The 12,352-nt window shown below is 38.6% G+C and overlaps 1 protein-coding gene across 2 annotated transcripts; it reads right to left on the bottom strand.

Moving 5' to 3' along the window:
• Positions 1-458: 458 nt before the first annotated feature.
• DNAJA1 (DnaJ heat shock protein family (Hsp40) member A1) lies at positions 459-12,282 on the bottom strand. 2 transcript variants are annotated; one of them, XM_075204627.1, is made up of 9 exons: positions 12,155-12,282; positions 7,339-7,527; positions 6,836-7,016; positions 6,631-6,735; positions 3,385-3,612; positions 2,000-2,114; positions 1,756-1,871; positions 1,515-1,615; positions 459-1,168 (listed from the first exon to the last, which is right to left on the bottom strand). In XM_075204627.1, the coding sequence occupies exons 2-9, from the start codon at positions 7,468-7,470 to the stop codon at positions 941-943; spliced, it is 1,206 nt and encodes a 401-aa protein (XP_075060728.1). In that variant the 5' UTR covers positions 7,471-7,527; positions 12,155-12,282; the 3' UTR covers positions 459-940. The 2 variants fall into 2 exon arrangements, with proteins under 2 accessions (XP_075060728.1, XP_075060727.1); XM_075204626.1 differs by having other exon boundaries at positions 7,339-7,530; positions 12,155-12,281.
• Between the last annotated feature and the right edge of the window lie 70 nt (positions 12,283-12,352).

The following is a 12,352-nucleotide window of genomic DNA, read 5'->3' as shown; positions in this document are numbered from 1 at the left end:
GCGTTACAGAAATTTGCACATGTTGGTGTCTTTACATTTCTCTCAGGAATTAGACGGACAATACAATGTTTCAGGTTGAGCCTAAACCAACTTAATAGGATATATATGAACACAGGAACCTACTTTTTTTTTTTTTTTACTCATCTCAGATTACGAAAGAGTGCAATGTTTCTGCAATGTAGATTTAAGTTTGAAATGTGAAGTTTACAAGAGATTACATTGTTTATAGCTCCTAATCCCAATTCAACATGTAGAATTTTATTAATACAGTGCAACATGTTGATATACATGACACTTGTACATAGTCTTCAAAATCACTAACTGCAAATGTTAGTGAACCCAAACAAGTAATGGCTGCTTGACCTATTCAGAAAGCTACAAAATAGATAAATTAAGGCCATATAAAAGTGTTGGAACGCACAAGTTCAAATCAATAATTTATCTACAGGAACCAGATCTATAAATAGAGAAAGGAACTTTAATGGTCAGACAACCACACCTCTGCGGGCATTTAAAGCATACGCAGAAGCATGTGTGTAAGAAATTAGCATGCTGTTAACACATACTCACAATACATTTATACACCAAGTGACATTTGTGTGAACAAGCTGAACTTCTAGGAACAAAGCTTAACTATTACATAATATTTAAATTGTTTCCATTGATACATATATGGGGTTTGATATTAAAATATGTAGAATGGGCACTGGATTAAGAGTCTGTTAGAGTTTACAAAACAAACATAGGTTCATTAACTTTTAGTACTGAAGAAGCCCAACAGCCAATGCTTTTTTTTTTATCTTCGGGACACACTGAATGGCAGCACAGAGTGACTCTCAAGCCAAAAAAAAAAAAAAAATAATGCACTGCATTTCCATCCCCTTCTTCAAGCATCAAGTTGTTGGAGCAATAACAAAAACTAAGCCTTAAATGGTTTGACTTAAGAGGTCTGGCACTGAACTCCACCTCTTGGGTGGCTGTGGTCATCATCATCATCATGATATGCTTCACCATTGTAATGTGAACGCCTCTGCTGAGATGGATCAAAGTCCATGAGCTCAACTTGCTCCATCTCTTCAGACTCTTCAATGACTTTTCTTGACGGTAGGAGCTTTTCTAACAAAGGAAGTTTATCTGGTGAAATGAAGCCACTAGAAGGAAAGTTTACCTGTAAAAAAAAAAAAAAAAAAAAGTTTCACTAAAAACACTTTAAAACTCCAAATAGGTTGAAACCATATTGATAAATATGCAACATTGGTACTAAATTCACTAGCTACCACTCCTTTAAATTGCAGTTTCAGTGCCCACCACTAGATAATCATCAATCCCTTCAATTCAGTTTCACTCACAACTTACAGTTAGCAGATAGAGACAGATATGCCATTACTAGCTATAGAATGGTTTTAAACCAAAAGACAGGCATTTATAATAATCATTCATAAAGAACTGTATTGAGCACTCGATCTGGATAATGGCAAACATTAGGTTTTAATAATTGAGGACTTCATACTTACTTGGAATTCAACAATAAGGCGTCCCTTTTCGTATGGCCTGCGATAGATTGGCATACCTTCATTTAAGACACATTTAATATCTCCATGTTTAACAATCTGACCTGCAAGTCAAAAATATATACATGATCAAGTATAAAAATGAAAAATAAGAAACTAAAACACAGAGGGACATAGATAGTGCATAGGTAGCTATAAAAGTCACCTATTAAGCATAAACTAGAGTTCTATTAAATCTACTAACCAGGATGAGATGTAATAATTATTGTCCTTGAGTCCAATGTCACTATGGGTTTCTGAAAGCCACACAAAGCCTCCACAAGCTCTATTTCCATATGCAAAAGAAGATCTTCACCTCTCCTGGAATGCATTAAAACAAAAACATATTTGGAAATTGAATGTTAAAACAAAAGACAAACATGTGCAGACTTCACATGTTTGAGAACTAGTGAAAGCAGTGACAACAACCCAATTAAATTGTTCTATACCTTGTAAATACAGCATGATCCTTCTGGTCCAATACAATAATAATATCCCCTGGTTCAAGACCTGGCTCCTGATCTCCTTCACCAGTGAATGTGATTTTCTGACCATCCTTCATTCCTGTTGCAATAAGTAAAAGTAAATCAAAATCTTGTCACAAAATGTTCCATGCTCCAATTTAAGAGGATTTCAAGACTAGCAGCAGGCTAAACGCTATTTACAGAACAATTTATACAACATGGAAAGGCCCAGATAGCTTCTTTGAATGGACAGATGAACTTAAGTCAAGACAACTGTTCAACGCTGCATCGTAATTCATCTAGTTTACAGCTGATGTCACGGTTTAAACACTGGATAGAATCATTAGACGTGGAGAAACTCAAGATGTGAATTTAATGATTGTGCAGACTACTGTAGTGGTTTTTTTGTTTTATTCAGGAGCCACATCTAGTCAACAATGTAGATTATATGCTTCAATTGAAAATTCAATTTTTAAACTACCATAAAACCAAGAAGCACATTCACCCCCCCTCCCCAACCACTTTTTATACAGAACCAGTGCCCCATACAAATACCCACACAGCACTGTGCAAGCCGTCTGGCCGAGATCAGCATCATAGCCCACCACCACCAGTACAAAAACTGGACAGATAAATGGAAATTTGAATCTGGTCAGACAATCATACACTACCTACCACCTGAAAATGGGATTGCTTGTTGCACTGGATTCCTACCCGACCAACACAGCTGCATGCTGAATTCTGCAAGCAGCAGTCAAATGCTCCTTCATTAGTTAGCGCCCTTACTGCCACATGCTGAGGTAGCAGCTGGAAGGGGGGCACACACAACTTCCAACCAATAAACTGAGTATATACTATAACACTATGCTGACCTTCTGAAGAAAAATTATTACAGAACCAATAACCATAACAGGGAGAGAAAGGGCAGAAATAGCCATTCTGTAATTGGGTGGTAGAAATAAACCTCAAAATGTTAATTTGGGCTTACTTCTACTTTAAAACCCCCATCTGCAACCATAGCTCATATTTCTAACGCATATCCCATATATAACATATACTAAAGACTAAACACATGTACATTGCTGCAAGACCACCCTTTAAGCAAATTAAGCAGACAGCCATAGTTCCAATAGTATAGTTCATTGAATAGCACCAGCATTTAGGACTCTTACAGATTGTCATTTATTTCACTATGCACTTCATTTGCAACACACAAGAATAGCGCTCTTAAAATACAGCTGGCCCTAAAACAATGACATGGTCTTCCCCATATCTACAGTTAAATAAAATTAAACTATTTGACAGATGCACTGAAAGCAAAGGTCAATTCCAGACATTTGATACCTTACTTCAATAGTTTCTTCACCCACCTTTGTCCATATGAACTTCAAGAATCTTCTTCTCTCTGACAATCTTTCGACCATTGCAACTCTTACACCGGTCTTTTGGATTAATTCTCTCCCCCTGACCTTGGCACTCTGGGCATACAGACTGTATCTGCTGGACCATCCCTGGTCCTATTTGATGGATTCTAATCTGCATTCCAGAACCTCTGCAGTTTGGACAGCATTCAACAGCCCCCTTTCTACCGCCACGGCCTGAAATAAAAAAATGCAAATAGTGCATAATGTTCAGCTACTTAAATTCAGCTACACACTACTTTAAAACACCACTAATTTCTGGGAAAAAGTATGTGACCCGTTAGACTAGTGGGTCTTAATCAGGAAAGCGCGCACAACTGGGGTTGTGAGTCGCCAAGCTAAATCACATAATTGGTTAAACCAGTGTTCAAAAAAAAAGAAATCTAACTGGTGGAACCTCGCTCCAGAGGCACTTATTTGAAAGTTGTATATATACTGTACCATTTGATCAATTACACACATCAGTTTTGAATTTTATCCTAATCCTTTTATGAGTAAAATCTAATTACTACTATTGGGTTGTTTTTCATTAACTGCTTAATTCAAGTCATGCCACACACTTTGCATTTTGAACAAACATTGTACTAGCAAAAGGGTTCCCCCCCCCCTCCCACAAGCCAGGAGACCCCTCTTGGAATCAAAACACTCAAACTTTCCCTATTATGATGCAATTCAGACAGCATCTTATAGATCTAAAAGTTGCCTATAAATGGGGGAAATTTAGGCGTCTACTCCAAAAGGTCTCTCCTGGTTTGGAGGAAAAAAATAAAACTCCTCCACAACATATCCTGTGGTCTATGGAAGCGTAAAGCTACTTTCAGCAAAAACATGGGATCTAGTTTCAGAATCATCTCAAGGATCAATATGGTTCTCCGATATAGTGCTTTAATCTCTGTACTTTCCTCCAGCGATCCTGTCAAAAAGGTAGAAGCTAACCTAAAGATACATCTAAAGAATCTTAATTTAAGCCTCTTACCTTGTCACAGAAAACACTTGAGGTGCAAGTAGCAGCTTTAATACTATGTGATCTAGGACTGAAATGGTACTGAGTCACATTTACTGGACATGGGTCATTCCATCAAAAGCAGGAAGTGATCCAAGATTTTTGATGTAACGGTTTTCTCTTAAGTTTGTTTATTTTAAAAGGAATCTGAGGAGTCCTAAACAAAGGCTGATAGGTACGGATTTTGAAAAAATGGGTTTAGTACTGGACCCAGTAATTAGATCTGGGAATAGCAATATTCAAATTTTCCATTGTCATTTGCTTCAAGAGTGAACCGTGAGGTTCAGTCAGTGTGGTATTAGGCCAACCTTCAATTTCGCTGTTGTAGTTTTATTTAATCACTACAAATTCTATAAAGATGAAATGCATAGGTGTACTCAAGTTGTAAAACTTTCACTGCCAGGGAAGTCTTCGTGGTATAAATAATTTTTTTTCTCACTGTTCTACCAGAATTTGCCAAAATGTAGATCTAATCTAATGGCTATTTCTTGTCTCACTGGTTCAGTGTCCAATGTGTTTTCTGATAAAAATCAGAGATGCACTACACCCCCCCTCCCCAATATACACAAAGATGTTGCTTCTAAACATCAATTGTATGGAACAAGACCAGAACCTGATGTCTCACCAGTTCTCATAACTGCAGAATGCATTGCTGCAAAGTAATAGCTAGAAACCAGCTTGTACATCTCCAATTAATGATCATAATTCACGGATTGTAATTTTTCCCCAGTTCAGAAACATTATCGCTTCTCTCCAACTGGGATCTTGGCACCACTGTTGGTTGGATCCCTGACCACCTTGATTTTTAGAGGTGAACAAAAACCTTGTTTTAGTCTTTTTTTGTTTTAGAATTTCATACTAAAAAAACAACTATATAAACTGTTCACGGCTTTATTTTATGATAAAATCCTGATTCTTATACATGAATTGCCAATTTCAGGCCAACAAATTATTCTGCTTTTAGCTGAAATTCTAAAGCCTTGCCTTTCAGGTTTCTCTTGTACACCGCTTTAGCTAGATAGCCATAGGTGTATTTAAAAGGTCTGCTGATCTAGCAGCTGTGAAAACTAATTCAGCTGCCATAAAACACACTGTCCTAAGTGAAGCTAGAAAAAACAGCTATTTTGTTCAGTCTTATTCTTTAAATCACTTTTTGCCAGCTGCTCCTTCCAATGTTTCCAACAACTTGCAATACCAGCTGTAGCTGCCTCCCAAATTCTTTTCAAAGCAGATTCCACTTCCATGCCCATGGGATAATCAACTCCAGCACTTCCCTCAGCCTTTTATAAAACTAACCCTCTTTTCTCTCTTGTCATGGTTCCATGAAAATAAGTTTCTTAATCAGAGGGAGTATACAGAGATAATTTGGGGTGAGGGACTTTTCTGCTTCCCGTTCCCAATGGTATGCATGGCTCCAGTGTGTAGTGTTTCCAGGAAGGCGATATGAACAGGACATTTTTTTTACCTATTACAAGTGTCTAATAGAGAACTGGAAATTGGTCTTTAAAGGGACAGCTATACAGTTACATTACTCCACTTTTATAGGATAGTCCACTGTTAAGTATAGCACTCCTTACTCTTGGCATGCTTGATTGTTGGACAGCCACTTTAGGAACAAGTAACAAATGTTTTTTTATTTTATCTGCTTAACTGATTGAGTGAAACCAAAGTCTTCAGTATCAGTACAGCTATGTTTTCCAGGCACATCAAGAACCTTCTAGAGAACCGCACAAGGTTTTTGATCAGGGCCTGAATCACAAACGTCATCTGAAGCTGTCTCAGATCACAACAGCCACAGTTAGTGAGATTTTTTTGTGTATCTGGAGAACACTCACCATATCGTCATGACAAACAAATTGAACGTTACATTCACTCAATGGATATACTTAATACAGACCCATGTTGAACCAATACTCACTATTTGTTTGGAAAGCATATGTGCCACTTAGATAAAGTTTTCAATGAAATTTGGAAGTTTATATGTAAAAATCAGTAGTAACAACTGTTTCGCCAAAGCTCTCTCACAACTAGAAGGTGGTCTATTAAAAATGTTAAGCATTATGTTGATCACATTAACTAGACAGCTAACTTAGCGACTCATTTCTAAGTAGATTAAATAGCCAGTATTGTCAGTTGCTTAGGACAGCACAGATTCTTTTTGTTGCTGGTTCATCTTATCTATCATTACATACCTTCACATTTGTCACAGATTGTATTCTTCTGCAAAGCCAATTTTCTTGTTGCCCCATTATAAAGATCTTCCAGTGATACAGACAGCTGATGAACTACATTTTTACCTACAAACAATGCAATGTTAGCACAACAGTTTAGTCAACAAAGTCTTACTCCTTTAAATGTGAAATAGTTAACAGTACTTAAAGTGGATGTGCATATTACCTCTTCGCTCTCTCTGCATTCTTCCTCCTCCACCAAAGAACATGTCAAAAATGTCCATTGGTGATCCAAACCCGCTGCATCCTGTACCTCCTTCTTTAATGGCCTGTTCACCACCTTTGTCATATAATTCTCTCTTTTTGGCATCAGAAAGTACTTCATAAGCTTGGGAAATCTGTTTGAACTGAAAAAAAAAAAAAAAAAAGTATATTGCAAATAGACAAAACTTAGGTGATTTTGGCCAAAAAAAAATAATCTACAAAAATGTATACTGTACTTAAATAGGTCATCTACACATTTTAAAATATCTCACCTTTGACATTCCACATTATGTGCAATCAATGCAATAAATTTTGCTGGACAATATACTTGCTGTTTTCTCATATATGAGGTTTAGGTTTGAATAAATTATGGCCCGATAGAAGGGCCATAATAAACTCTATACAAATGTGAAAGTCCCTTACCAAAAAAAAAAAAAGTACAATCCATAAAGCAAACACACATACCTTTTCACCTTCATTAGGATTCTTATCTGGATGGTACTTCAAAGCAAGTTTTCTGTAGGCCTTTTTCAGTTCTTCCTGCGTGGCATTTGGTTTTACTCCCAAAGTGTCATAGTATCCAGTTTCTAGCACCATTTTTCAAATTTCAGTCAGAGGAGACAGCTTTTATTTTTGTGTTTGTTTTTGTAAGTTCTACTGTAAGAAAGCAAAACATCAAATTGTAAACCAAGCAACCTTTCATTTCCAAACATGAAACAATATGGACATAAAATAACCTGATAAATCATTACTTAAGAACAGTTGTCCAAACCATTTATTGAGAGCCAAAATCATTCACATCCTTAGAATATTACCATAGTTAAGCCCTAAAGCAGGCCTGTCCAACCTGCGGCCCTCCAGATGTTGTGAAACTATAAGCCCCAGCATGCTTTGCTGGTAGACAAGCAGTTGATAGCTGTAAGGGCATGCTGGGACTTGTAGTTTCACAACACCTGGAGGGCCGCAGGTTGGACAGGCCTGCCCTAAAGCATAGGAGCGGTAGTCTTGACAGAAGCAAAATCTGACAAATTAAACAATTAACCACATTAAGCTTATACATATCTGATGCAATTTACAAACGTGTCAAAATCATATGGCATGGTGTGTGCATGTATTAGCCAAGAGGAACCAATATGCTCCATTTCATTGCAGTGTATAGTTTATGCATAAAAGCCTGTCAGGTAAAGTTACACTATGAACAAATATGTGCTGGCATGACAGTAACTGACTGCTATATGCAAGAGAACATGGCATTATTAGGCCAACATAAGCGGGTGCACGATAAGCCATAGTTTAAATAAAATGACCAATCACAACACAAATTGGTTTTAAATGTGTGGTACTTTGGCAGCAAGTGATCTAATAAATACACCCAAAGAAAATGGCACAGAAACATATCTAGTATCGATATTTATAAATTAACCAATTCCATTTTAGGATACTTTGCATATCTATTAAATGAATGGACAGAATGCATTAGCAGCAGCAACATTTAAACATAGAATTCTGGGAAAATAAGTAGTGCAATAACAACTAGTTTTAAAATTCCCTGGCAACCTTATGTTTGAGGATGCCACAGACTTCAACAATCAGCTGTTACAGTTGCTTAGAAACTGTGAGGTCTACACTATATTTTTTATTTGCTAAAATTAAGGTTTGAAATTTATGAAACGTTCAATATACTAATTTGCAATTTACTGAAGTATTTAAATTCAGATATGAAGTCTAACAGATGTCAGCATAGGTATCAAAAGAAACTTGTAATACATGAATTTTTGACCTTACTGAACACTTAAGCTGGCCACAAAGGCAGCACTTTAATTTGAAAATTTCACTATTTTAGGCCCAATTAGCTTTCCATTAGCATATTATTGGATTTATCCAGTTTGATTGAGCAGGTTGGAAAACATGATATGCCAACAATTGCATCAGCATGTGTGGAAGCTGTTGGAAAAATAGATATGGGATACCTGCCATTTGGCTTGCTGCCTGAATGACCATATCTGCACAGTTTGGCCTTCATTGTGTGGCCAAACTGGCCACACATCTATTTATACAGTTTGAATGACTGGAGCGGCACATGCCCAAGAAAAAGGCTCTCTGTAAATGAAGGAATGCTGCAATGGCAATGCAAGGATGCGATTTTTATATGGTCTCAGCAGCATCATAATCCATAATTGTGATAAAGAGAAATAAGATAAAATACAAGATGACCAGTATGAAATGTCAATTTTACTTGAGTATACTAAAATATTCCCATTTTTTCTCTTTCACTATTCTATAGTATTGACCAGCCACAATCATCTACTGCATATGTATATAAAGTCAGACTGAAAATCCTGCATGCAGGAGAAAGATTTTACATTTATGATGACAAACATTCTCAGCACAAGAAAAACACCAAAGACTTTTACATATACTTATGTTACTAGTATGATTTTTCTGTTAAAAGCTACAGGGGGTTAAGGCAGTATTCTCATGAGCACTCTTCAAAGCAAAAATGTACATCAGCAATTTGTTGAAAAAGTACCCATCAACATAACATGAGATCTCAGTGATTGGACAAATAACATTTAGAACAAGTAGTTAGATAAAACAGGTTTATTTTGGAAAGAGGCACCTTAGATGTGATCTTACAATATGTAGAAATCTATTTGAAATCAATATAGCACAGTGCACTCCCTCCTACAGCTTAGGCATGTGAACACCTTACACTATGCAAAGGTGGTCACATGACTAAGTCCATTGCATCCGTTCTGATAAGGTGGCCACAGGTAAAGGTTGGAGGTCCGCATGCAGTCTGATGTATGGGGTAGATTTATCAAACCTTTTAAGAAAGAAAAAGTGGTGGTGTTCTTATAGCAACCAATCAGATTCTAGCTATCATTTATCTAGTACATTATAGAAAATTATACTTCTAATCTGATTGGTTTCTATGGGTAACACCTCCAATTTCCTTTTATAGAAGGTTTGATAAATCTACCCCTAAGGGGCATATACAATTCTTGCCGGAAACGCCAAAAATCTCGCGCTCCACGCACTATTACCGTTGTTATGGTAATAGTGAGCGTAAATACCGTTATTACGGTAGTTTACTCGCTGGATTTCAGCTCCCTAATAATTTTAACGCCGCGGAAAACGGCGAGAATTGAATATGCCCCTAAGAGTGGTTCTGTGGAAGTCTTTCCCACATGAAGTGGTAATGGCAGATTCACTAACTTCTTAAAAAATAGATCAGTTGCTTTTTTTTAAAGAAATATGATATGTAACTATCATGGGGGTGGTTGAACCTGGGAATATATCAACCATACTTCAGATCAAAGGGATTCCCCTTCCAGCTCATAAGGATAAACCAGCAACTGAGTCTAAGGGTTTCATTTTTACTTCCTCTGGATCTATACAATTAAGAGTTTATAAAGGTTTAAACTTGATAGACCTGTTTTTATTTTATTCAACCTCACTATGAAACAATCTGACCTATGTGACCAATTATAAATGACTGCATCCATCCATATGCATGAACAAAGCCCAACACCAATGAAAGCTGCAGGAACGTGTATTTCTGTTGAGCTCAGCTGACCAGGGCCCTGTTTAATAAACTCAGAGATCACTGTTAGAGTAACCAATTGCAGTCATCTATGGAGACTGCTGTTTTGTGACTTAAACAAGTTCTGAAAAACTGATTTTCAGAACTTGTGCCTGATGGCGTTGTCAGCTCCCACACCGCATCTTCCCGGCTCTAACCTTCAGTGACTCTCACAAAGGGCCATTTTGTGATAGGGACTATAGAAGAGATTACACTGTCAAACACTGCTCAGTCACTTCTATTCCATAAATGCCCCCTCCGCTCTATACTCAATGCGGCTGCGAGACTCATCTTCCTCCTCTGCCTCCCCTCTGTCTTTCCTTATGCTGGCTCCCCTTCCCCTACAGAATCCTTTTCAAACTCCTCACCACCACTTACAAGGCTCTCTCTCAGTCTACTGCCCCTTACATCTCTAACCTCCTCTCCATTCACACTCCCGCCCGCTCCCTGCGCTCAGCCAATGATCGCCGCCTCTCCTCCACTCTGATCACCTCTTCCCACTCTACAATCAAAGACTTCTCCCGCGCTGCCCCCATTTACTGGAACGACCTCCCTCGCTCCATTCGTCTCTCACCCAATCTGTGCTCCTTCAAGCGGGCTCTTAAAACTCACCTGTTCCTTAAGGTCTACCAACCATCCACTTAACCTCTCACCTCTTCTGGTTCTCCCCTGCCCCCTTTCTCTCTCCTCGTTGCTTCACTGGCTCCCTTATGTACCTGATTCTGTTTACCCTCCCTTAGGATGTAAGCTCATATGAGCAGGGCCCATCTTCCCTGTCTCCATACCTGTTCTTCCGCTCCGTCTACTGTATCTGCCTGCCTGGAGTTTCTGAAGTACTGGTACTTTGTGTTTATTGTTCTGTACTGTCTTACCCTGTATAGTCTACTGTTTGTACCATGTACGGCGCTGCAGAAACCTTGTGGCGCCTTACAAATAAACGATAATAATAAATGTAGCATTCAGTGTTCCAATTCATTGCCCTTCATATCATTTAAATTCAGTGTTAGCCTTTACTGTGATGAGTAAACTCTGTCAGGACTTAAATTATAGGGGGCAGCAGTTTAGAACGAAGAGTGAACTTACTATGCAGGGTACACACTAAACTTCAACAAAAAAAACCCTCCAACTACACTGATGTTGTAAAGGTTACCATAAGCCCCTACCTCCCTCCCTCCAAGTAAAGGGTGGAGACTGCTGTGAGTAATGTGAGAATGCTGGTAAAGGAAGCTGAATGCATTTTAGTTTGGGTTTTAAACCACAGTATGGATCCACGGCCCAGTGCGACTGTGTAACTAAAAACCGATGAAAGGGCAGAATCCTGTTATTTCAGACCAGCCTCCTTCCTCACCCCATTAAAGACAGGCCCCACGAAGTGTGCCTGATAGCATGGTGCACTAGCAGCCGGGGCTTCGTTACAGGGACATTTTTGCCACGTTCATTACGTCAGTAAGAAAAAAATGACCTGGATAGGAGACTGTAAGACAACAAACAACCTACTCTATAGTATACAACCGACCTGATCGTAAGAAGGACAACGACAGGAACAAAGAGTCGCAGTATAGGACACTTGTGTGTCGGCACACGACGCCGGGCTCACACCGCGGGTGGTGACTTATTACAGAGCTCGGTAATAAAACACCTCTAGGGAGGTTATTAATAAACGCTATCACCTATAACAATGGCGGCCGCACTCACCTAACGGCGCGATGTTCCCGGCGCTCTACCGCTGCCTCTCCCTCAACAACAGCTTCTAGAAAGATCGAACATGAGAGCCGCATCCGGGACCTTATGTAAAATTAGGGGCGGGGTATTCACGTACGATGTGACGACTCCGGAACCGGCTCTTGTTGACTGCCCATTGCTTAGTAAGCATTACCTATTACCGCCATAACA

Source organism: Mixophyes fleayi, chromosome 1 (assembly GCF_038048845.1).
Source record: "Mixophyes fleayi isolate aMixFle1 chromosome 1, aMixFle1.hap1, whole genome shotgun sequence".
NCBI classification, from domain to species: Eukaryota; Metazoa; Chordata; class Amphibia; order Anura; family Limnodynastidae; genus Mixophyes; species Mixophyes fleayi.
The sequence above is the reverse complement of the archived record's forward strand: the minus strand, read 5'-3'. Positions and strand labels throughout refer to the sequence as shown.